Source organism: Balearica regulorum, chromosome 1, assembly GCF_011004875.1.
Source record: "Balearica regulorum gibbericeps isolate bBalReg1 chromosome 1, bBalReg1.pri, whole genome shotgun sequence".
In the NCBI taxonomy this organism is placed as follows: Eukaryota; Metazoa; Chordata; class Aves; order Gruiformes; family Gruidae; genus Balearica; species Balearica regulorum.
Genome location: NC_046184.1, coordinates 914186 through 941019, shown reverse-complemented (window position 1 = coordinate 941019; position 26834 = coordinate 914186). Strand labels below are relative to the sequence as shown.

At 47.7% G+C, this 26834-nt stretch overlaps 1 protein-coding gene across 2 annotated transcripts; it reads right to left on the bottom strand.

The window, feature by feature from the left end:
• Positions 1-1515: 1515 nt before the first annotated feature.
• On the bottom strand, positions 1516-25097 carry DENND6B (DENN domain containing 6B). Of its 2 annotated transcripts, XR_012834315.1 has the most exons (21): positions 24912-25097; positions 18817-18855; positions 18688-18730; positions 17253-17365; positions 15666-15746; positions 13762-13867; positions 13129-13208; positions 12821-12883; positions 11959-12014; positions 11209-11331; positions 10702-10797; positions 10507-10601; positions 9876-9941; positions 9120-9184; positions 8617-8706; positions 7665-7718; positions 7222-7331; positions 4691-4793; positions 4333-4415; positions 3759-3833; positions 3359-3408 (listed from the first exon to the last, which is right to left on the bottom strand). XR_012834315.1 is itself a non-coding variant. In XM_075747082.1 (20 exons), the coding sequence occupies exons 1-20, from the start codon at positions 25047-25049 to the stop codon at positions 3286-3288; spliced, it is 1719 nt and encodes a 572-aa protein (XP_075603197.1). In that variant the 5' UTR covers positions 25050-25097; the 3' UTR covers positions 1516-3285. The 2 variants fall into 2 exon arrangements, 1 of the variants encoding a protein (XP_075603197.1); XM_075747082.1 differs by lacking the exon at positions 4333-4415 and having other exon boundaries at positions 1516-3408.
• Positions 25098-26834: the final 1737 nt, after the last annotated feature.

The window sequence follows — 26834 nt, the reverse complement described above, 5'->3', positions numbered from 1 at the left end:
GCAGAAAAGCCTGTTAGAAAATGAGGAGGGTGGAGAAAAAGCGGTGTGGACGCCTACGTCAGAAAGTGAAAAGGATAACAATGGGTGTGATTTGCAGGAAATAGGATCTGATCTCCTCGGGAGGAATGCAAAGCTAAAAATACATGGTCAAGAGGAGTAATACCCAAAGGAGGATGTTTGGGCTCTTGAGGAACAGCTACAAGATGAGTGGGAGATGAGCCAGTGGCACAAGGTAAGGGCGCGTGATGCACCGACCCGGCTCTGGGCACAGCCTCTGCCCCCGGGGCCGTACAACCATCTTGGTGCGGACGCGGAAGGAAGACAAAGGACTCGCTTGGTGTCGGGCAGGACAGCACCCGAGGAGGATGAGGGCTGAGTCACCGCCGGGCAGCATGACTCGTGTTTGCTTTGATGTTACACAAGTCCGAAGGCCGTGGGGCTGCGAGCACTCAGGGCTTCTTCTGTGGGTACCAGGGGAGCGTCAGAAGTGTTTGTGGTGTCATCCTCGCCCACGTGGGGTTGGGAGAGAAAATCATTAGGCTGAGACATGCTAGGAGAAATGGGAACAAAGCCACTGCTAGGGCTACAGGGGCGGAAAGGCTCCGTGAGCAGAAATGGGAGCAAACGGGTCGGGGAGCAGAGAGGTGGATGGGGACAGCGACGGGGAGGACAAGTCGGGTTGATCTTGGCTCCCACTCCAGCAGATTCCCAGAGGAAAGGAAGGGCTGGAAGAGAGTAAGCAGAGACAAACCACTATGTGAAAACGAGGGGGACCGTCCCCATCCCTTCAGTAGCACCAGTGAAAATACTGCTGGACAAGTGAGGGGCAGGCCCACGGCCAGCGCTGCAGGTTGGGCACCATCAGGGCACGCAGCAGCAGGGCCGTGATTCCAACCCAGCGCAAGGGAGGGGGACAAGCCCGCACCTATGGAGCGTGTAACAGGAACCACAGCTGGCCCGGGTGACAAAAAGCCAAAAATCAATGACCAGGCAGAGAGAGGTGAAGAGCTGGATGTGGGATCTCTGGAGTGCCAAAACCAGCTGAGGACAAAACCATCCTTGGAGGAGCGGCAACAGAGCTGGGGGGGCAGAGAAAACAGCACACACAGCAGCGCAACCGGCACAGGAGCCCAGCTGGGTCCGAAGAGGGGGAACCTGAACGCCAAGATGCCTGGCCAGGGGATGCTCTGCCCAAGCAGTGGGTCCCAAGGCTTCTGACCGAGGGCCCTCCACCCCACGCAGCGTCTGCTCTGCAGGTGCCGCGGGCAGGGCAGAGGGATGCAGAGCAGCAGGAGGCTGCGAGTCGCCCTTTGCAGGGCTGGGCTTTGCAAACCCTACGGCAAAGTCTCCTAACGGGGACAGCAGTCTCCGTGCTGACCGAGAGCCCCGGACAGATGTGTAACAGAGACAGAAAACACCATGCTGAGGGCCACGAGCGACCAAGCTCTGCAGCACCTCTGCAGAGAAACCCCATCCCTAACCAAATAAATCTACCAAGACCCCAAAACAGGACACAGGCTTAATTTTTTTTTTTTAAACTAGTATTTTCTACTATACATTAGTGCTTCGGTCCACCACAGTCACTGCAGAGCTATTGCACGGACGCACACAGGATATTCTCTATATACAGAATATACACTGTACAGGCAGGGAGGCCACTAAGGAGTATTGTACAGAATTTGGTACTGCAGGGGGGTACGGCTGTGTCTCCTCGCTTGGCCGCTTCCAGGCTGGAGGCGGTGGGACACAGAGCAGCCTCCCACCGTTCCTGCACTGTCCGAGACTCACCACCATCTCCCCAGCCCCGAGGCAGAGCAGCAACAGGCAGGGACAGGCAGCGAAACAGCACGGCTTCCACCCCACGGGCTCTGGGCACTGCCACCAGCTTTGTGCAGGTCTCGGGCAACGCTGTCCTCTCCTGCCATGTGCAGAGGTACGCTCCGGTGCTTCTTAGGGAATGAGAGCGCATCAGGCTGCCAGGCCCATCCCAAAAACCCGTTCTTTAGGCAAACATTCAGGCCCTGGCCAGGCTGGCAGATGGTGAAATGCAGTTACAGGCGCAGCGATCATCCCTGGGGTTACAGTAAATCCACCTCCAAGGCAGCTGGCAGAAAGACTGCTCGCTCAGGCAGAGGGCAGCTGCCTCCAAAGCCGGCAGCAGAGCTTCAAGTCTTTCTGCCTTCAGCCCAGGACACACGTGTCTCTCTTTCCCAGGTGGAGAGGAGCAGAATGACTGAGCTGGAAGCCGGGTTGCGGTAAGAAAAGTTGTGGTGAGAGCTGGAGAGGCTGCTCCCCTCAGACCTCAGCACAGGGTGAGCACACACCTCCACACCGGGGCCCGCACAGCCACCCGACGGCCACTCTGAGTCCCCCCTTGGCAAGGCTGACACAGGCGTAAAAACCAGATTCTCCAACACATCTCATCAGCAAGTGAGCTGACCACATTAGCCATCTCATTGCCTCAGGCAGAGCTCCGGCTCTCTTGTACGTTATTAGAGCACACAAACTTGATTTTTCAAGCAGAATAAATTACATTTGGAGGCCAGCTCCTCTCTGTGGAGCTCCAGCACCTATTGCCACTCACACAGCACCCCGCCGTGATCGCTGGAGAGTTCTGTTCTTGCAGATGCACCAGCCCCTTCCTTTTTCTCTGTCTCTGCCTTGGAGAGAAAAGAACAGCATTCCACATCCAGCAATTCATCCTCCCACTCCCATCATGGCTGAAGCTCTTGCTGGCATGAGTTAGGCTGCGGAACGGGCAGTGACAATTTTTTCACATCATTTGTGTGTAGAGGACTAGCATCCCTCTCCTTATCATCAGGAGCTATTCTTGAAAGAACTCCCCCCTACAGGGCTGGTCCTGCTTCTTCCAGGCAGGATGATGGCATTGAAATTTGGAGAGCCCAAGCACTAGACAAAGATGGATGTGTATATACGGGCAAGAGGGGTTTTGCACAGCCTGTCACATGCTGCTGGAAGCCTGGCTGTCACTTTCTGACCTACTAACAGCCAGACAGGGAACAGTTTCTGGTGTACAGTCCCCTGACCTGGCTCCTCAAAGCAGGACTAGGCAGAGGATAGCGCACACAGTTCCCCATCTCTGCTGCAGTTCTGACCCACACGCTCACGTGCTCAAAATCCTGCACAGTTGTGAGTCAGGTCCAGATCAGGTCCCGTTGGCTGGATCAGGGAAGAACTTTCCTTTCCGAACGCAACTGCAGCTGCCCACAGCTCGGAGCAGGGTGGGAGCACCCGTCCTTCTCCAAGAGAGTCCCTTCACTGTGCTCAGTGGTGGTGCAGCACAGTCTGGAGGTCCTCTGGCAAGGAGCCGATGATGGTCTCGATGTACAGGCCCACCCGCTGCAGAGTTTCCTCCTTCACAGGGAGGTGCTGGCACCTGGCTCTTACCTACAGGGAGAGAGAGGAGGGAAACGGAGGAAATTTCTAATGGCTTCAAAGTTCCTCCTTCCGCTTTGCCACTGACTGAGCAAACTTCACGTTGTCTCTTTAGTTCAGGGTATGAGACAACAGACAGGAAACTGTCACCTGAGCCTCAGGGAGATGAAAAGAGTCAGAACTTTGAATCCTTTTCTACACAAACACTAAAGTTTCATGACTGTTCCATTTGCCAGTCTACAGATCAGGGAGAAAGAGCAAAGTTTTCTAAGCAACAAGTGTGATCCATGTCCCTGGTCTCTCCCTGCCGCAGAGATACAGGCAGAAAGGAATGAGTGCAGGAAGAAGGGAGGAAAACTTACCAGCTTCTCACGAAGTTTTAGCACCAGGTCTACAATCTCCACCTCAGACTTGTCCTTCATCCAGGCCACAATGTTCTAAAGAGAGAGAACAGCTTTCTTCAGAGACATTTCTTCTTTACAGAAGCTTTTCTCAAAGAGATACCCCTAAGCAAAGCCTGAAATAAAAGTGAGGAGGAGGTTTCTCATCCTCTTTCATAATTCTGCTCACAGCACTTAAGCCTAAATGAGCAAGAAGACAGAGTGCTCTCCACTCTTTTCTGCCCATGGCAGCAGCAAGCTCTTGCCTGCAAGAGTAGTCAAGGAAAGATGCAGTAATGCACAGACAAAGCAGGGTTCCCCTCCTCCAGTCAGCACCGGGAACCTTGTGCCGTGCTCAGAATTTACATCTACTTGCCAGAGTCAGGCCTATTACAAAAGGAGACAGCTTTGGCATTCCCCACACCGTGCTCGAGGACCTGCACTGCTGAACAGTGAAGCAAGTGCCGCAGCTGAAGATGCACCAGGGCTCCTGGGACTACCCCAGCCGCTGCTCAGTTTAAGAGACTGCACCAGCAGCCACTACTAGAAATCCTACCTATTTTCATTTTTTGTTAGGCGTTAAGAAAGCCAGCAACAGGTGACGCTTCCAGACTGGCACACTGTTGGCTTGGGAAGGACCTGATGAATAAGAAATAGTTGACAGAAGTAGCCAGAGCAGGACCTGCACTGGCTGACAAAGTGGGGAGCTGAGCTGCTCGTGTTCCTGTCCCCGACATGTGCTGCTATTCCTGCACCTGGCAGATGGGAGGCAGAGCTGTTATTCCCAAGGGCACAGAGCACCGTCCCCTATCCATCAGAGCCGCATCGAGATGTGTCAACAAGCGTCCAAGGTAGCAGTGCCCTCATCTCCCAGGTTTCAGGTGTTGGTTTTAATACCTGGAGCTGGAACATACCGCTTCACAGATTGCCTCCAAATGAAGGGCCTCCAGCTTCTGGGTCATTTCCTTGTGCCTCTGACGGTACCAGCCATCAAAGTTGGGGGACTTGAAGAAACGCCTGCAGAAAGTGAGGTGCCATTGAGAAGGGGACAGAGGGGGATCCAGAGCAGCACGCTGGCTCTGTTCCACGCAGATTCCCCATCCCACTGCAGCAGACACAGATGTGAGACGAAAAAGACATTCTGATTCACAGTGGCATTAGGGATGGTAACTGATTAAGAGCTAAAACACGCTTTTCGTATTTTGTCTACTCCAGGGGCTTCTCTAACCAACAGGATACAGCTGAGCAGCTTCAGCAGATTGTCACTGACGAGAGGGGCAATCCTGCTGTAAAAAACATAGAAGCTTAGCTATAAGAAAACTGACATTAACTAGAAAGCTGCTTAAGGCCTAGAACTGTTTTAAAGCCTGTAATTGTGGGAAAGGGGTTTCTAATCAAGGTAATAGGTAATGGAGCTAACTGACCATGGCAATGTACAATGCTGCTACGTTCCTTGTACAGTCCCTACCCAACCGGACAATAGGCCCGGGAATATTAATCTTATGAAGTAAGTTGTAACGGACAAGCGTATCCACAGCGAGGATACTGTGCATGCCTGCAAGAAGAGGGTCATCCAGCGAACACGGGTGCGAGACCACTGACGACCACCAGAGACCCCTGAGGACCACCAACTCAAATCACTGAGCATGCGTGATGGGGAGGAGAATATGGAAATGGATTCCAAGAAATGATTATCATAGGACTGCCTTTTCTCGGAAAAATAACGACTATGTATATTTTGATTCTATAGAACCTGTATGTTGGTGATCACCTGGCATGCACGTTTGGTGGAGCTGTTTCCCCCGTGCATCCAGCGTTACAATAAAGCAAACCTAGGGTAACTCACATCAGGTAGATTTTCTTTAACACCTGCCAGACTTGCACCTCTGCCAAGGCAAGAAGCAGTGCTTTGCCCTTCGGTAGCTTTATTTTGGCCCGCTTTTCCTTTGGAGTTAGGGTAGTTGGGATGGTTCAGCATGGGAAGAAATGTACACTCCTCTGCAGTATCTTGTTTAATTCCTCTCCTTTCCTTAGAGCTTTCAACCATTTGCTAGCACAGAGCCAAGTCCCCTATAACTGGTAACGTACATGTCTCCTGCACAAACAAGGTATCACCTAGACTATGTTAAAGGCCCTGCGATTTACAGCTCCCCCGTGCAGTACAGTAGTAAGTCTCGGTTTTTACTGAGCTACGCAGGAAAATGAACAGGGGGCAGCACCACACCTGTTTTTATCTCACGGTGCTACAGAGTTTTAGATCAAATTCAAAATGGGATTGAAAAGCCACTGACTGAAAGAGAAGGCTTGTGGCCGCGCAGAAAGACAAGATGAGAAAGTTTAAGATGCCGTACAGGGCTGAGATGCAGCCACTTCAGCAGCGCATTCTTTGCAACTCTTTGATCAACAGCGGGGATCTCTCAGATGCTGTATTTCAGCATTTTCCTCTCTATTAAGAGTGGCCCACTTAGTATCTCTTCAAGCTACTTCCTCCAGCTACCTGCAGAGAGCACTTCACCAGCAGAGCTCAGCTGATGTTTGTACAGTTTCTTTTTGCAACTTCAAGGAGTCTTGCTCTCGCACGCTCTCCCCAGCACAGTGGAGTCCTAAAACCCAGCCAAGATCTCAAGACGCCACTGCGATACAGACAGACTTATTTTTTAATTAAAAGTTTGACTTAGGAACACAAGAAATAATAGATATGCAAAATCTCACACAGTTAAGAACCCCAGAATGTGCAAGCTTCTGCATGTACATCAGTTGCCTGCAAACCTCAACCATTTCCTGAAACAACTTGTTGTTTGTTACTATTTTTCAAAATGTTAGATAATCAAAATTAAATCTGTCTACCACACCCACACCATAAGGAGTGGAACTACTTGCTTTCTGCTAGATACATTAAAGCAAAAAACGGTACAAACTTTATCACAGCAACAAAACATACTCATCCATGATTATTGTCTCTGCTTACTTTCTGGAAATTTTTCCCTTCTCCATAACCGTACATCTCCCATTTTCCTTCCCACTGGGTATCTGATTTCTGGATTTTTCCTACTCATATTGTGGTAAGTGTCTTCTCCATCCCAATTATAACTTCAAACAGAAAGACTCCCTGGAGGACAGTAAATGACATAGCTGATGTCAGAGATGAGTCCCCTTCTTCTCCAGCAGTGAGGACTTAGTTTAATTTCCTGAAGGTGGAGAGTTGACAGCTTCCAAACCCAACTGTCTACGCATTTAAGAGATTATGTAAAACATAGGATTGATTCTGCCCTGCATTTGCTTTCCCTGACCATTATCGATCAGCTCCTCATAGGCATGAGTTTTTCAGGTGAGCAGTCTCTGTCCTGAAACTCCCTTTTTGCACCCAATCCTACCAGGATTTGATGGTCGTTATAACCTGCCCCAGCTGCCAAGGGGATGAGGCAAGTCATGAGCAAGCTCTTACCTGTAGAGGCCCAACCAGTCACCCTTAAGCACACAGGTAAGTTGGGGACCAGCATGCTCCAGGGTCTTCATGAAATCTTCCTGTCGGAAAGGACGAATCTGTGGAGGATTCTGCACAACAGAAAGACTGTATTACACGGCTCCCAAAAGAAACGGGGGGAAATGGAAGAGGCTGCACAAGGCAGACTCAGTAACTACGAGAACAAAAAATGCATGAACATCTTAACCAGCCTTGCTAGTAAAATTCAAATTAGCTTCACAATAGGTGAGCTTACTGCAAAACAGGAAGCATCTGTCTCAATGTTTGTTTCAGCTTTTTTTTTTTTTTTTTATAATGGAGTAATAACCTTCTTCCTCCAACGAGGGAAGTGCACACAGAATATCAGAGTATGTGATCAGCATATGGCATAACTATTCCAAATCCCCGCAGAAAATTGAACATACCTTCCATGGAGTAATGGCCCTCTGCAGAGGCATCAGACTTGCAATATAGTGCTCCTAATAAGAAATTAAAAAAAAAACAAAACAAGAATTATTAAAAAAAGTTAGAACAATCGAGGAACCCCTTGCACAGTCACTGAGTGTGATGGTCCTCTCCAATGCATCACAGGCACAATCAACAGTCTCCTACTCTCTGTTTTTTTCTTCATAGTTGCATTTTACACGAGCTTGAGTGTTCCAGCTGGTTTCCCACCCGGGGCTAGGTCACAAAACGATGCTGCAAGAATCCTAAGCACACCAGGTGAAAAGAGGTCAGGTGGGAAGAAGTTGGCAGGAGGGACCAGAATCTGAGAAGACGCACTGTCCTCCCATGTACTACCTCCTGAGATGATGTAGAAAAGAAAGAGGACCCAAACTTGGCCGGCTGGACGGTCACCAAAAAAGCCCCAGTGGCCTTCGACTAGACGGAGAAGGCCTTGAAAGCAAGCATTGGCTAAAAGCTGCCTTAGGGTGGACAGGACCATGTGGACAGGCCTCAAGCTCTACAGCAAAGCTTCCCAAAGCTAGAAGGGAGGCTTTCACACTGGCAGTGGGTTTGATTGCAGCGTTAGAGGGGAAAAGGAATGTTTTGGGCTCCCGTCCCTTTGCTAGATATCTGCTTTGACTGCCTGCTGAAAAGAGGAATCCAGTAACACGTAACACCTATTGCAGGAGACAATGTTCTGTCTCCACACACAGTGTGCTGAATATCCAACCTGCAGACTTTTATGCTAATTACTGAAATTTGCATTTAAGAGACATTCAGTAAAACATCTCTACAGAGAGCCACATCCTGAATCTGTTTTATTCAGCCACGGGTGAATAAAAAAGAGCAAGTGCAAACTTGTCACTCAAGCATCTCCTGTTCACCTCCCCTCACCTTTACACCACCCTGACAAGTCTCTGCCCAACTCACCAGGGGAATAATGAAACTCTGGGTGAGCTCCAGGAGGTGCCGCCTCAGAAGGGCACTTTGGACTTCAGATGGGCGTTTCCGCTGAATCCCCTGCAAGCACAAGCAGCGTGGTCACAGAGGTGCTATTCTCTGTTACGCAGGTAGATGCAGAATTTGCAAACACTGCAGCTATAAGCAACCAGGCCAGAGTAGTCTGGAAAACTGTACCATCCAAAATACATATTGCCCTCTCTAGTTCAACATATCACTCACATTTCACTGCGTAGAATCTATTTTCTCAGACTCTTTTTTTTGATAAGGGTTGTTCTCAATTAGATTATCATTAGTGCCAGCATTTAATCCATAATATCAAGTGAAAAATTTTAAAACTGGCATGATAAACATAATCACTACGCACTGTAAAGAGTCTGTTCCTTTTGGAGAGTTTTGTCTGTTTAAACCAAGCTGTTAGCACAGTTTTCCCATAATGACATACAGGACATAGGATAATGGGAAGTGCTTACCTTTAGTAATCTTTTTATCAGGGTTTTGTCTTTGTGAAGAAATGTTTTATAAGAAGTATAGATTCCTAGACAGAAAAAAAACCAAAACCAGAAAAAAACCCCGCAGAAGTTAGAAACAAATCCTTGCCCATGGATCTAGAGGAGGCACCATTATATAGCGCAGGGATAGCAGAACTGAAATTCCTAGCACAAACCCTGGCAGCTGTGTGTGTGGGGTTAATTACAAAAATTATTAAAAAATAATTACAAAAATGATGAAATAGCTAATGCAGCCAGTACTCACAGCAGGATTAAAGGACACTGAACTATCTCAAGGACCTTCTTATGCTAAGCTTATAGTGAGATAACTCACCGGAGTCAGCCTATGGCTAGGCCTGAGATGAACCGTTAGTTGGGTGACAGACAGCTGATCTAGGTAAGCAAGTTCTTTTGACTTCCATTGCATCTAAAAAGCAGGTATGATACGTAAAATAAACCCAAGAAAATTAGAAGCTGTTCTCCCAACACTAAATAATTTGTTCAATTAATTTATATTGGCTTTTTCAATCTGAGAACAAAGATGTACAATTTTTCTGTTTTAGACAGGGATGCCACCACTGTGTAGCAGATCAAGTCTGAGAAGATGGTAATGCCAAAACGGCCATTTGTTGAGACGCAAAGAATACCGTATGCAATGTCCACATGCCTGCAAAGCCTGCAAAATCCCCCATGTGGAAGGGTAAACAAAATTAAATGATGTCCCACAAAGGGACTTACCTGGTTTTGTGTCTAGGGTTTTTAGTTTAGCTAGCTTCTTCACCTTAACTTGCTTGGGCAGGTCTCCTGTGGAAAAACATCAAATGACCAGTTCAGGCTCCAAATCTCCCCTCACAGCCACAGCACACACACAAGAGGCTTTGCACTCGAGAACATCCAGCCCTACGCTCGTACATCTTAAATCATATCCTCCCTTAATTCCACCCTCACATAAGCCTTCTTGTCTGCTAATTTCCCTGCTAGAATTTTGGAACAGGAACACGTTAAGGAGGCACTGAAAAAACCCAACTCCTCAATCCAGAGGTTTTCTTGGCTTCGTAGATAATAATCGGTCTCTCTCTCCACCTCTCTTGTCTTCTCTGTGCAATTTCCTCTTTCCTGCCTAGGATGGACTCTCCTTTTCTTAATGCTTGAGAAAAAAACACAGCAAGTTATCCTCTCAACGATTCATCTTCACCATTGTTTGCGCTCATCCTGCACATCAACTGAGTCAGAGTCTAGACTTCCCTTTGGTTTCTCAGCTCTCACAGGAATGAAGATGTGTAAAACGATGGCTAGCACCCAACTGTCAGCTCCCTACTAGCCTCCAACAAGGTCTCCCAGCCCAACAGGACTTTGGTTCCACCCTTACCCGACATTCTGAGCTCCCCAACCCGAAGAATGTGTGGCCAGTGCTGGAGAGTTTTGATGAAGAAAGGGTTTGTGACTCCCACAACGATGTTTGGCCTGGAAAGAGGGGGGGAAAAAAGGCAGAAAAATGCTAACCTCAGGGCTTCCTTCACCCAGACAGTGGCAAGTGGGTAGCAAGGGTCTATTGGCTACTTACGGAGCTTGTGTCCTGGTGGTATACTCTTTAAATTCACTGTCGTGGATAGTAAAATAGGGGCGGTAGTCACAACAGTACCTCAGGGGAGCAAGGCAGCTGTAACAATAGACGCAGTAGTTGCCATATAAACTTCACAGAGGAGGAATGTGTGTTTACATCAGGTTTATGCCCTAGAGCAGTGTTTTGTCCTGTCAGAGGTGACACTTTGGAGGAGTTCCAGGTTTTTTTTGTTTTTTGTTTTTTTTTTTTTGCTAAAGCAGAGTTCAAAGCTGGGGAGACAAAGTTCCTCAGGGCTATGAACCATCAGATCTCCCAACACGGGAGATTCACTTTTACTCTTCTCTACCATTGGTGGAATATGAGCAAGACTCTCTTGCTATGCTATTTGTCTTACATGCTTTCATAAGCAAACTAAATCTAACACAACTGATTCAGTAGAAGAGTGGATCTGAAAAACTGTCGCAATTTATTATTAGTTACCTGTATCTCAGGATCTGAAGGCATTACCTGGTAAGAGCCAGAACCATTTCTGAAGAAACCGTAGGGGATGGTGCCATAACAACAATTGGCTCTCCTAGCAACATCAGCTCCCACAACATCTGGATGTGAATTAGCACTGGCTGGAAACACCTGACAGCAAAAGGAAGAATGACAAGCTGAGGTTAGACATGCAGCTCAGAAAAGATCAGACACAGTTATGCCATGTAAGCCCATCCAGATGGGCTTCTATCTGGGAGCGTGAAACCTCGGATTGATTTTAAGGATCCCACAACAGAACACCACGTGTCTTTATACATGCTGTTGCTGAACCATTCTATACATGTTTGAAGGAAATGCGTTAAGTGATGTAAAGCAACCTGCTGATCATACTGCTCTCAGTATGCCTTTTCATCTAAGCAAAGTAAAACGCACGTGCGTTCCAGCAGATGTACATCTATTACAGTAGCACCTCCAACGCTGTGAAGTTTGGTTCAGACAGACAATGTGTACGCTTTAGAGCGTAAGCTGATCACCAGCTGAGGTCAAGAAAAGAAACCGTCCTCTAACCAGGACATGGCGGGTGTTAAGGGCAGCGCACACCGGTTTAAGCACTGCACGGGCTCTGCAAGCCCAGTATTCTAAACAACACTCTGCAAAGCAGTCATTTTTGATTCCTCATTTGACATTTTCACTCTACCTATGATTTAGAGGATACTCTGAGCAGGGAGAGGAGAAAGAGGATGGAGAGGAGAGGGTTATAGGGATGGTGGCTCTCACCTGAAAAGATCCAGTTCATGAATACTGGGGAGAACCAGTGGGGCTGGTAACAGATTCTGAATGAGGAAGGAAAAAAAAAACACCAAACAAACCCCAAACTGTTAGTAAATGGAAGCATCCTGACTGAAATGCCATCTAAACTGACCACATCAATCACAAAGTAGCTCCCTCTACAATAAGCAAAAAAAGAAGAGAACAAGGCTAATGCTTGGAGGTACGAGGCAGGAACAGATCTGAATTGAGCATTCACAGTCCAAATGAATTTCCTTTGGCAAAAGATAGCCAAGAATCCCTTCTTTTCAAGATGTGAAAGGCTTCCTGTGTCTGCTCCTTTATTTTCTAGAGTTTTCTCTGGTGCAAGGCAGAGCTTAAGATACAGCTAGAGACAATAAGGGTTGGTAATATGGGTAACCAAAAGTTGTGAAATATGACAACATTACTCAAAGGAGAGAAAAAGGGAAAAGATCAAACAAACAAGAATCAAAATCAAAGCTGAATTAAAGCAGTAAAGAAGCTCAGACAGCAAATGCTGCAAAACAACACAGAAGACTAAGGCAGGGTCTCATGGAGACCTACCCATGCCTGAACTCCCAGGAAAGGCAAGGTGAACAAAAACTGTGAGAACTATGCACATACATAACCTGAAACACACAAATTCTGTGGACAGAATCCTGTTTTGAAAGGCGCAGGCATGAGAGCGTGCAGTTTGAACCAGATGGGTAGCCAAAACCACATTAATCCCAAGCCCAAGTGGTTTCAAATAGGTTAAGGCTGAAGGAGTTCCAGTTCTTCTCCACCCTCCTTCCTCACTAGACTAGATTCTGCTCATCACTGACGTGTGTCATGCCACACTTCATCTCACCTCTTGATTGAACTGCTTCACTGGGCTTGATCCTGGCTTGTCCACCCTTGATGGGATTCTCACCTAGATTACAAATAAGAACAGACAGCTTACCCAGGGAGATGGAGTCAGCATGCACACATACTTTGCTTTCTTCCCTAACAACCCTCCACATGAGAAAGCTTCCTCAATTATCAGTTCTAATTGTACAGAGGTTAGGAATAAAAGGGAAGAATCTAGAATAAAGAACAATTTTAACATCCAGAAGGAAAGGGAATACATGTCCCACTTCCCAGTTTGTCTGTCTGCTGATCATCAGCAACAAGTACCTGGATGACAACTCCCATCACTGGAAGGTTCAGAGTCTGTCCTGGCACAGGAGGTGGCCACTGATCAATCTCATTGCACACTGCAGGGACACAGGTAAAGAAAAAAGTTTAATCTGAAGGTTAATACGGCTAATTCAGCTGGTCCTACGAGTTCTACCAATTTAATTATTGCTCATTCCTAGTTCACCTGCCCCCCTGGCTAGTTACAGACAAACACAATATCAAATGATTGTGCAAGTTTAGGTCAGACACCAGACTCACGTCCGCACCACCATTTCCAGTGCAGGCCCAGCAGCACTATTCAGTTGATAAATCATGATTAAGTTGAACAGTGCAATAAAGAGCTAGACAGAGATGTAGCATTAGCGGTTTTTTTTCCTCTCTCTGGGAATACATTGTATGCAAAACTGACAGCATCATCTATTAAGGTTGTCAGACATTTCCCATTAATGCATCCTCTACAGCTGTTTATAATTTTGACAAGCCAACCACTTGGATGAAAGTGTTTCCCTGTTGGAATTTGTTCCAGAATGAACTAATTTGGAACTTTTCAACTGTCTTTCAGGAGACTCCTGATAAAACTTCTGAAAGATTTCAGCATGCAAGCCCTCCCTCCTAGATCTGACTGCTCACCTGCCTCCAGGCACGGCTCCAGCTTGTCAAAATATTCTGGAGCAATCAGCTGCAGCAATGACTGGAACAAGTTCACATATGGAAGGCGTGACACTAGCACCAAAGACTGAAAAAAAGGTACATTTAGGAGTCAGAGACCCCCTGACACGATCATTTCTAGCATTGCTTGTATTTACACTGCTTACTAGAGGGTTACACTTAGAAAAAACAAAAATCAAGAACATGAAAGAGCTCAAAAGCAGCACTTTTACTGGCGGAATTCTTGCTAGCTACCTAGTCATGAGCCTTCAGGCTTTGGGAGACCCTGGGTGTCCATGCAGACAAGGAGGTTTTTGTTTCATGAATAAGCACAGCTGGTGGCTTCTACTGGGGAGCCACCGCAACTATGAGGTGGCTAGTTTTCCTAGTTTGTGACCTAGGAAAAGATCAACTGGAGGAAAAATAAAAATAAATTGCTGATAGGTTCAAAGCTACCAAAACAACCATTTTAGATGAAGAAGTGCAAAGGAGCAGACCGTTGAAACTGAAATTAGATAGATAAATAAAATAAAGGAATTCTGGGGAAGAAGAAACAAAGTAACTTGAAATAATGCTGATTTGTTTATAGCAATGCTTTTTTTGTTGTTGTTTTAGCTTCTTTCTAATGCATCCTTATGAAATGTATCACTATTTTTTACAACTTTTCCAACTCAGTCCCACTGGGCGTTTTCATTACTGTGCTGATTATTCCCTTCCTCTAATCATTAATGAATACATTAATTAGGATCCAGTGAAAATTTCCACCACAGTCATTTAAACACCTCCTTTCCAACCCCAGATTTTTCCATTTGAAATAAAAAAGCCATCCAAGCATGACAATATACTTCACTGAGGAATTCCACGTGCCCACTACTTTTGTAAGTCTACCAAAGAGCAAGCACCTGTTCAGCAGGTCCCCATGTTGTCCAGTTTCTCTAATCCCCCAACCGAGTGATCAATCCACTGCTTTAGTGGAGATGAAGAAACTCATTGCTGTATTAGCATTTCTCTTTGAAGGGAACTCCACGTCACTGCCTCGAGATGAAGAGAAAGCACAGCAGGGCAAGTACGCGCTGGGACGGAAGGGTGTCCCCAGTTTCCAAGGGGTTACCTGACCCATCTACCATGAAGCATTGCTCTTTGAAGAGCAGGTGTGCAAAGTTCATTTGTTTGAGAGGATGGCATTTTACCTTTTGATGTGAAAAAACACTACTGCAAGAGTAATTCCATGGTTCCATGGAGAAAAACAGGGTCAAAGTAAAATATTTTTCTTCTCCAGAAGAAGTCTGAAATTCCACTCTGTATCAGGCAGCGACCGTACCTATCTGTCTGAATAACACAAAGCACTTTGTGTATTCATACTGAAATAAAGATGCAGTTCATATTCTTTTTTCCACCGCCTGTGTCAAAGGAGTTTATGCTAAGAGACAAGGCTGGTGAGGTACCAGCAGCATCATTGCTGCGAGTTAGAAACAACCAGCCCAGCAGGAAATCCATTCCCAGATGGCTACTAGGAAGAAGAAAGATTAACACAATAATAAGAGTGGGGTTAAGGTATAACTAGCGCAGGCTGCAGTAACGAAGTATATCCTCTCCCTGTCGGTGACACCAGCGTACATTCTGAAGCAAATGCTCGAGTACTTCAGGATCTCATGATTCAGACAGCAGGTCACTGCTCATGTGATTAACGCACCATGGCAACCACATCCAGGTTTGTTTGGAATTACACTTTCCACATATTCCTGTTCTCTGTGACCTTTGCTGTTTCCTGCAGAAACACTGTGGGTGTCACGTAGGAAGCGGTGCTGTTTTACAGCTATGGGTAGGAGCCTTTTTACAGCTACGTACCAGTTGAGAGTAGCAAGCTATCTGGTTTCAGTACTCACCTTCTGAAAATAACCCCTCTTCATTGAGCTGTCCTTGACTTGCCTGAAGTATACATAACCAAAGTAATGAGCCGACTCCCGCTGCAAGAGAGACCCACAGTGCTGTTACTGAGAAACCGATGACCGCTATCGACAAACTCCCTTGGATCTACCGACGTTACCCACACTCAGCTATCTGGGTGAGTTTACCAAACGGGAAGATAGAGAGGAGATACGAGCAGCTAAAGTCACAAAAAATGAAAGGTAGCACCTTTTGCTAGCCCCTATCTGCAGCACCTAAAAGGTTAATTGAGGTTTCCACTAAAACAACCAGCTGAGCCAACCCCGTGAGCTCACCCTGGCACCCTGTGCTGCCACTGATGTTCTCTGACTGTCAGTTTTCTTTGCCAGCAAGAGGATTATGTATTGTTGAGGAAGGAATACATCATGTTCCGAGAGGAGGAAATGTCCCCTACCCTACCCGTTGCATTCCTCTTTAGTCAGGCATTTAAGGCAGTGCCAGTCAAGCTTTGCTCAGAACGAAGCACAAAGCTGAATGACGCTTCCTTCACAGCATCCATGAAAACTAGCAGATTTAATACAAATCCCCAGCAATCATTTCAAACAGTTCCCACAGACATCAAGGAACTGAACTTTGCTGAACACAATGACCATCCTTAAAATCATTTTTCGAAGCCCCACAGGCCCCATGGTTTAAGGCACCTTTCTCTTCCCAAATACTAGTTTTCCACAACAGAATCCAGTACTTTGGCAGTGAACCTGTGAGGCAGTGGCCGATTGCTACAAAGCAGTAAAGATGTATGCAAGCTGAAAAATCTCTAGACCAGCATTTTGGAAAAGCGATCCTCCTACTCCCTCTCAGACCAGCAATCCATTTCTGGATTGCATATCACAAAGAGATTGCAGAAGTGTTAAAAAGGCACATGCACAGGAAGCAGCATCTCAAAGGAGAAAGCAGAAGAGGACAAGTCGATCTGATGGCCATCTGCTCAATTAAAAGAAGCAACAGCGTTTGGCACATCCCTTCTCTGCATGAAGCGCACAGTTCACTGATGGAAACCCCACAACTAACGGACACTCCTGGTATCAGCGCTGGGTATGGTTAAACCAGCCCAAGTGTGGATCTGTGGCACATCAATTATTCCGGCTGGTTTTATATACATAGATCCTGCAACAAATGAACAGAACTGTCATCCCTCAACAAAAGAAGTAAACATCTAGTCACTGCAGACAAGGATATTCTTGTCTTGCCTCAGGGAAATGCACGCAGGTAGCCCTGCACTCTGTTGGATGTGTGCCACCATTTACCGTTTCGCTGTAGCTAGACATGGCCACTGCTCCAATCTGGGGTCCCCTGATTCAGTTCCATCTCTCAGAGTAGCTGAGATTCTCAACACAGCCCTCTATGAGTATTAACGTGGAAGTAAGTCCCCGTGCTGAAAGCTTTCTCCATTTCTGACTATTCCCAGGCCAGAGAAAATGTATTTGATGCATAGGGGGAAAAAAAAAAAAAGTATATTTCGTTTTTAACCCACTAACACTACTGTTTGCTTAGCAAGTAGAGTAGTGCATGGAAATGGAACTGACCTGCAGCGTTAGGGGTGCTTCTCTATTGTACTCGCCATCGTCCTCATAATGAGTGGTTCTCTGTCCCCCAGACTGACGAAGGCGGAAGCTAAATTGAGTATCACCCAGGCCACCTGAGACAGAGAAGATCACAAACGCTTAGGAAGAGGTTTCAGTAAAGAGAAAGCTGGAAATTGCTTAAAAGAGAAACGCCGACAAACCAGGGATGCTGATTTACACGAAACTCCAAACCTGAAAATGGAGAGGAACAGCACAAAGAAACCCCCCAAACCCAATGCAAGGCAGGAAGAACCCATAGCTCAACACAAGAGCTGGTATCATCGAACTAAACCTTGCCAGGCCATTGCTGGGAACCTTAAGAGACATTGTCCGGTACCGTCTATCCTGAGTAGCTGCAGCCACCGCTTCTTATCCACCATACTGCAAAACCTACAAACAGCCTTAATCCAAGACCACACAAACACCAATTTTAATGACAGTCCCCTGTACAATAGTTTTAGCACAAGCACCAGAGCCAGGCAGCTCCCAGGTCACCCCTCACCAACAACACTTTGTACAGCAGAAAAACAAGCAGCATGAAGTCCTCAGGAGTTTTCATCAGCTGGACAGGATGGGCAGGAGTAGGGCCGAGTACGTACAAAGAGGTCAGTTATGAGGAAAGAGTTAAACACGCTAAGCTCACTGGTAAACAGTCTTAAGGTGCTCCAAGGGTGAGAGGACGTACTCCCGTCCCACTGTTTGCAGATGCTACGCTCCAAAGAAGAGCAGAGACTGTTGTGTGTGTTACGAAGATATTACTATTAGTAAATAATTTACTTTAACAAAAGGGACATTTAGCCTGAGTGTTCTCTGAGAAACTAGTGAAAGTGCATTCTTAAAAACCTTTAAAACTAAACTGGGCAAAGCTGTAGAAAACTAACAGTCAGGAACCAGTCTTAAAGAAACAGGTACTGAGATGAATTAATGTACTGATTTCTTATTGCCACCTTTCTGATTTAGAAATACAAGCTTTGGGAATATTTCTGCTGTGAAAGCATCCTCTCCCCATCATTCCTCTTCCCTGAGCACTTCACTCACAGACACAGAAATGCTGACAGCCGACAGCTGCAAACCTCAGGGAACCTACCCTTCCTGGCTATTTGTTTTATTTTACTGGCACAGGCGAAGCATGAGTGTGCAAGCTTATCAAGAAATTGTCCTGTCACCTCCTATACCACAGATCCGATATCCAGAGAGCAATCAAAATCACAAGAAACCTCTTCGTTCAGACCGAAGGGCTGGGTGCTCCTTGATGCCACACTTCTAGAAGATACAGCCCATCAGTCTCTGCTGCATTAGAGGCGATGACTCACTCTTTCCGTCATGAACCCGTTTCTTTCATAACGGCAATGAACCATCCCGCAGGCTGCAGGCGAGGCCAACAGATGCCACCTACCTGAGTAGGAGTCTGGGAAGGACAAGTAGCAGATACTAGTTTTCTGCAACAAACAAAAACATACAGTAAGAAAACCTCCATTGCTGCTGCCCAGTATCTTTAAAACCAGAAAAAAAAAAAACTTGTTACCTCTTTCTCTGTTAGCCTAAAGTCATAAGGATACACCAACTGCAAAAGAGACAAGAGCCAGTAAGTCAGTCTGTTCCCATGACTGGTACAGACATCTATAAACGTTGCTTCCATACAATAAGTGCCTTATTTTTCCCAAAGTAACATATCCTACAGGGAGGTGCATCTACCCATTTAAAATCTGACAGTCAATAGCCCACTGCATGGAACCTGCCGCAGAATCTGTGTTTATTCTAGATTTGGAGACAGACCAATTAGCTAATATTTTACTTAGATTTTAACTCGAGAGTTGAGTTTGTTCACTTGAGAGTGAACAAACAGCCCCACGAGCCCATTGGTAACTTCTCTGTACCAACCACTGATGTGCAAATGTCTGTTTTCTCTAAAGCAGGCAGGAGAGGACTTATTCCAACACTGCTTGAAATTATGTTAACATTGGCTTACTCTCCAAGCTCCAAGCCTGGAAAGCATTAATGTTCAATTCTGCAGCTAAATACAAGTTTACAAACTGCCCAAAATAACGTCCTATGTAGAAAGTTTTGGACTTTGTGTATTTCTAATTGTTGTTTGGAGGAGAGTCACTCTTTATTTTGATTTTTTATATCTAGCTAAAAAGTCACTAACAATTCACTAAACCCACCAAATACTCTGAAGGACTGGGGAAGGCTGGCATCACGAGCTGCTGAGAGGTAAAAGCAGATTTCACAGCAATGAAGTGAGCAGACAGACTACGAGCGGCTTTAAAAACGAAGCTATGCATACACGCAAAGAGGTACGGAAAGGGGATGGCACAGAGAGCATTAACAGTCGTGGCTGGGGAAACAACCTTTGCAGCAGCATTCTGCAAAGATACAGGCAGGGCAAGATGACTGTCCTCAAGGGCGGAGGAAAGGATGTGGCAATAATCAAGAGTGAGACAATGATAGCCTGGACAAAGGTTCTAGCTGTACGAAGAGACTAACAACCAACATATCCCATGTACGTTAAACGATACAAAGTCTGGTGGCAGACACAGACTTGGATACATAGCCTAGCCTCCAGGGTGGAAACGTTTATTTAACAGTCCTGAGCAACTGGTCAGCGAGAGATGCTGTTCACAGCAACCGACAAGCAGAAAATGGGCAGCAGCAGAAGTCTGAGGGGATTCAGATCGGTGTTTCAGCCTCCTCGATTTGAGATCTGTTGGCAGAAAGACAAGCCAAGGTTTATTTTGTGCAGAAAGAGGCGGGTCTGGCACAGGCTTGAGGATTCATGCTTTGTCAGCATACCACTGACAGCTGAATTGTGTCACACCCAATTTATCATCCAGCATTTCAGACAAGAGAGGTCGTCAAGAATTTTAAAGCATCTAGTTAAAGACTCTAGCATTGCAGCTGAACTCTGTGAATGGTGATCACACTCTTTCTGCATTTACTGTAACCCAAAGAGAACTCAAGGCAGGACTTCTCGGGTCAGGGCTGAGGGCAGAACCATGAGCAAGATCCACGGCAGAAACAATCCCACGAAGAAGAGAGAAATGACACAGCTACAGCAATAACGAGTTTCCCATGTCACCTGGCAGAGGCTAGAAACTGAAGTCCTTACAAATCTGTGTGAGCACACAGCCTTTATAGCACTGACTGGAAACGCAGAAATCGCAGGTGGCTTTAAATAAGCGGATGAGAAAGAAACTAGCACTGAATGACTTGAAAAATGGAGATCTGCCCATCAGCCTTCTGTAACTCTGCTTCAGGTCAGCGTCGAGTCATCTGGTCCTCAAATCAGGAGCTCTCTTCAGCGCTTGACTCTTCTTACAAGTCTATAAATAGCAAGGGTGGCACCACGCCAGAGTGCTGGAAGTTCACCGAGCAAGCTCGCTGCGCTCTAACAATTCCCCGCTGATTCCTTGGCAAGGTCATCTCATCAGCTTCAGAGAGTGAGCCAAATTAACAATTAAAAATTACGCTGATTAGCCTTCGGTTAAAGCTTCTCTGAAAGACGAAAGCTACAAAAGTACAGGAGCAAAATTATCACGTACGAGCTACGGGGATGAGGCTGCACATTAAGGCACACTAGAGAATGCCGAAGCATGAAGGGACGCGTTACGCTACGCCACGGGAGAAGGCACGCTTCTCTGCTTGCTGCGTTTTTGCATTAGGGGACTGAATCAATTCTTGTGGTTGTGACTAATTTAATGATCATACAAACACATATTTGGTTAATTCCCGTGTAATAATGGCTAGAGCAGGAACAGAGACCTGGACATCTGATGCGGATTCATCGAGAAGCTCAGGAATCTCACAGCATCGTGCTTTCTGCAGCGCTTGCTGATGGCCTAAACGTTAAGTTCAGGTCAAGACGGACTTCTCATTCTCCTGCTGCCTTTTCGGGGGGGGGGGTGTCTTTCTGCCAGGAGCGGACACTGACGGCTCCTAGCTGCTCTTTGGGCCCAAGTTTAAGTTATGCTAAGCGTATGTTTCACATGGGGATGTGCACTCAGTGTTTTGGGAGAAAAAAGAAGGGGGGAAAAAAAAACCTCAGGCCCAAATGCTTCTGTCTGAGCATAGAAATGCTGACAGACCCAAAAATTCAGATATCATGTTTTTAAAAAACAGGCCTTATCTTCCACATCCTTGCTTCCCCTCCAGTTTAACAGTGACATACACTTCCGTGTTTGGGAGGATCGCTAAATATTTACAAGATTAAAACCCCAATCTAAAATAGTAAGAACCCTAGTCACTAGAACTTTTCAAAAGCAAAAAGACAGTAAACAAAAAGGAACTTTTCATTTGTAAAAGTCCCTAGATACCTCAGAAGTAGCCCAAAAGGGCTTAAATTATGTCATAACTTGCGATGTAGCACTCTCCCCCATCAATACCGACTTAACAAGCGTGGAGGTGACACATGTTGTTGAAAACAGATCCTTGCAGTAAAGCTTTGCTGTTGATATCGGTACGGTGCCAAGGACTCTGCGGCTGTCATAGCAACATGGAGAACACCCCAGAAAATGACTTCTGGTGACTCTGAAGTAACCCAGCTTCACAAAGTGCCTGTGTTTGGAACAGCTCGGGGAGGGAGGAGCCAGTGCCGCGCTGAAAAGGGATATTTCAGAGCCAGCAGGATGGATTTTCAGCGTTTCTATGACAGCGGCACCAGAGAAGTCGGAGCCCTTGGGAGTCGGATGGAAACGGCTGGTGGGGAGGGCTGCGGCTGGAGGACACGGACCGCTAGCCGGAGAGAGGAGCATCTGAGAAACGCGTCTTTCGCTCCCTGGTATTTTTGCCATCTGTAACTGAGTATTTGAAGCAATTATACCCAATTGCTGCATTAACCTATGTTTTCCTTTGAAACATCTTTTCTACTGTATATTTAAAGAACAGCAGAGTGGGACTCATGGAATTTCAGGACGATGGTGTATCTGCACTGTGAGTTGACTGATACAAGTCAGGCGATATTCAGAAACCTGAGCAGAGCCTGAACAAGCTCTTGGCTGCCAAGTTGAATCCACAGAGCCTACCCCATTCCAGGGGTAACTTTGCCTTTCTACTCGCTGTCATCAAAGGACAGACAACACACACTAGGCAGGCTTCAACAACGTGGCTTCTGCGTAGATTTGGGCAGCAAGGGAAGAAAAGACATGAAGAATCCTATACTTGGGAAAAGGGAATCTTCAGGAAAGGATGACGAAGTCTCAGCGCAGAAAGCCTGACTGAGACAGACCTAAAGCAGAATTGCAGGGGACATCCTAAGGTTGGATGTACACTTGGGATGTCTGAATCTTCACGCACTGATTTACAGAGATGATGCAAAAGTACAGTGCAGTCTCCAGAATGGGAGGTTTCCCTTCCTTCTGACTCGCTTTGCTGCGAGCACGTGAGGTAGTGCAAGTTACTCCAAGCATTTGTATCCTGTCACCGTGTGTAATCCTTGGGCGTGTGAACAACATCAAGCACTCTTTAAGGGGATATACCCACATCTACAAAACCACAGAGAGCTCTGTCAAGATCTAATCTCAGTCAGCTATGCTGATCTGGTAATGTCTATGGCAAACTTCCCGTGCAAACTCAGCCAGGACTGAAGTCCCACAGGGCTGGGTGCCACAGATGCATTTTTTTTAACCCAGAAACTTGCAATTGAGAGCCCAACCCATACAACTCCCTCTTCTTGGCTGCAGAAATCAGCCCACTTGGAGACAAGCCACGGGATCTGGACCCAATCTAAACCAATCAAGGCCACAGATGGAAACAGGGAATAAGCAGGAAGGTAATGACACCATTTGACTACTGGCAATAGTGACAATTACACTTTTTCAAAATTTTGAAATCATTTTACTTGGAATTCCCCTGTAAGACAGTAACAGCTTGAGCTTTTTTACTTTCCCAACCCCATCAAGAATGGAACATGGGATCTTTATCACACAGCTTCTCCTCTGCCTGCTGTCCTTCCTGGGCGTCTTAGCTGACACAGACCCTGTTCCTTGCCCAAACCCTTCGCTCAGAGACAGAAATCCACAATGGATGAACGAAAGGAAAAGCGACAGTGGGGCTGTGTCACCACTCCATCCAGATGCTGAGATGTTCCCAGTCTTCTGTAATTTATGCCACATGAGAAATATTTTTCCCATCAATACTTATGTAGGCAAAGGAGGAAAAGGGACGAAAGGAAGAAAAATAATAAAAATACCCTTCCAGGGATTAAGAAACCATACTACTGCATACCCCGATCAGAGTCCCCTCCTTATAATGCTAGACAGGTAATACGACGGGCAAGAAAGTACCTTTGTAGCTACATATTAAGACACACCTATGAAGCATTAAGTTGTAAATGCTAATTATTATCCCAGTATTCATATCCTTTCCAGGGTATATCAGGTCTGGTTTTGCAGGAAAGAGTATACAGCATGTGAAACTTTGGTCTACAGTAGATTTTTAAAATTTATTTCCAGGCTTCATGAAAAGAAACATAGTCAAGTATTTAAGAAAACAGAGCAGCAATAGGCTAACTTAATCTCCACTGCTTTCCATTCTCTTCAGAAGCTTCAGCATGACTTTAAAAATGGGAACTCTCCATTCTCTAAAAAACAGCGTTAACCTCCTTACACAAAGGCAAAGTGAGGAGTACTTCTCACAATTACACAACAAATATCAATGAATTTGAGATAATGCCCTAGGTTCAGCGCAGCCCAGAGATACCTGGTCCCCTGATGCTGCATTTTGTTGCCTGAACAGCCAGCTCTCGCCTTCAGTCACGTTATAAGCCTTAGGTACCTCACTCCCGCCAAATCCTCGTTCAGATTCCAGGAAATAGGGAAAAACCGTTCGAGTCCTTTCGCTCCCAGTTCGTCCTCTCTGCCCCCCCGGCACATCAGACCTCCTGTGAAGCCTCCGCCACAGAGGCCGACAGAGCCGCCTCAGCCCCCGCCCCACCGCGCCCCATTATCCCCCCATCGCTCCCCCACTCCCACCCAGCTCCCGACTCCTTCCCTATCGCGACATCCACCTCGGGCCCTCCTCAGTGCCTGCTGCCCCACGCATCAGATCCGTATTTCCGAGCAGGATCCCCCCTACCCCCGCTCCCCACCCCCGGCCTTCCTGCCTCCTGTCTCCACATCCCTTCCTCCGCAGCCTTCTCCCCGCCGCCCTCCTCCCTGCACAGCCCGCTCCCCCTCCTCGGCAGCGCTGCAGCCCACCGCCCACCTCAGGCACCGCGGTGCCCTGCTCCTCTCGGCCCTGCGCCCCCAGGCCCTGTCCTGCCCTGCCCGGGGCCCCCGAGCCTCCCTGCCCGCTCCTGCCTGCACACCCACCGCTGCCTGACCCAGGAGACAGCCCAGCTGCCCCCCGCCCCCGGCAGTAGTTCTGCCCTCTCTGCCCCCCGCACAGGGCCCTTCTCCGCTCCCCACCACCCCTCTGCCTGCTCTCACCCCACCTCGCCATCCCGCCCTGCCCGGCCCCCGTCACCCCTCAGCCTCCATCTTTGCTCTGCCCCCACCCTCCCCTGCCTGCTCGCCGCCACACACAGCGCCCCTCGTCCCCCACACCCTGCCTGTCCCCCCTTCTCCACAGCCCCCGGCCCTGCCCGGGCCCAGACCCCCCTGCAGCCCCCGGCCCTGCCCGCACCTCCATAGCCTGGCCCAGCTCCAGGTCGAAGGTGACCACGCAGACACAGTCGAGCCAGGCGGAGAAGCGGGCCCAGGGCAGCGGGGAGGCGGCGACGGGCCGGCGGGGCCGGGGCTCGGCCCGGCACAGCGCGTCCATGGCAGCGCCCGCTCCGCCCGGCCCGGCCCGGCCCCGCCGCCCCCCGGCCCCGCCCCGCCGCGCCGCGCCCCCCGGCGGACCGGAGGTCCCGCGCCCGCCGCCCCCACCATCGAGACGGTTCCGGCCGCGCAGAGCGGCCCGGGGCCGGGTGTCACGGCAGGCGCTGCCGGGGGGGGGGCCGGGTCGGTGGCCTGTGTCCCGCGGACCGCAGGGCCCGGCGGCGGCCGAAACACGGGGGGACTTGGCCGCCGCTGAGCCCCGCTCCTGCGCCCCGCCGGGGGCTGCTGCCGCTCCCCAGAGCTTCACCCCTCCGCCCCCAGCCCGCCATGGGCCGCAGCTGCAGCCCCGGGTCCTGACCGGGCCTCCCCAGCCTGGGCCTCCCCAGCCCGCACCACCGGGGCAGCCGCCCAGGCCCCCTGCCCGCGGCCAGGCCCGGCCTCTGCCCTCATGCGGGCCGGGAACGGTGCCGGTGGCAGGGAGGGCGGCCTGGGCATGCCGGGCCCCGCAGCCAAGGGGCCGGAGGGGTGAGACGTTATCCCAAGTAAACGGCAAAGGGTCAACTGGGACCTTAGCGTGCTTGCTTTTGTTAGATTTAAGGCATGCGAACTCTGTGACATGAGCTGCTTCCTTCTCATGTTGACTCAGTGCTCAGGGTGGGAGGACACTGACATCTAGGTGATATTTATTGGTGATAAGTAACAGCATCGTGGCAGATTTCCTGACGTGCTGGCTAGAACTCCTTCACTTTCTTTTCTTTTTTTGCTTACTAATCGCTAGGCTGCTGTTCAGCCAGTTTTAGTCATGGAGCAGATAAGGCCAGGACCGCTGTAAAGAGAAAGCGTGAGAAGGAGAAAGCGTCTGCAGCAGCTCCGCCCTGGGCTCGCACTGACTGTGAGCGTCCCGCCTGCGTCCCGTGCCTCCCGGAGAGGTTTGTCTGCCGAGTTATGTGATGGAGAAGCTAGTTTTCACTCAGGCGAGCAGTAACCTCAGTCCTAACATTAGCCACGTAAGCTTGGCCATAAAGCCTCTTCATTGGGCTAAACCAAAGTTTTGTTGTCTAATTTTATGGGAAAGGTGCGCGTGTTTCTGTGTGCTTCCTTGAGAAACTGCATTGTGGCCCAAAGGTACAAATTGGGGGTAATTCTGTGAAAACCAATAGAATTGTTTTGGATTTACATGATTTTAGAGGAGGATCTGCTTTATTAGCTTTAACTATTAGATCCTTTTCTGGTGGCCTTTCCTTTGGCTATATGTCTAATATATGGGTAAATGATCTTTGAGGTCCCTTCCAACCCAAATTGTTCTATGATTCTATGAAGTTTAAAACTCATTTTAGGATTCCAATACTCACCTGTCCTGCAGTGTGACTCCTGGGAATTGCCTCTGAGAAGAGAGAAATGGAGACTGGATTTGTGCTGCCTTTGTGCCTATGATAGATTCCTGTTCAGAGTAAAGGGGTGTGTTTCAATATTAAGTCAAATCTTTCAGCTATTGTTTTGATACTTCTCAGATGTTATAAGTACTTTCAGTACTGATTTTAGTCACAGTAAATTGTCTTCTGCTTGGCCAGCCAGTAACGTACTTGTGGCTGCAGTAAAATCAGCCATAGAGACCCCTTGGCAATAAGACTAAAGGTGACTTTTATTATGGGACAAAGGATGTCAGGCAAAAAATGTCAAGTAGTTTTTATGCAGGTTCTTTTACTTAGATTTTCATCATGCCCCTTTTCTGTCAAGAATCAGCTGTAAGCTTGGGGTTTTTCCACTTGTTTTCTCTGATAACTTG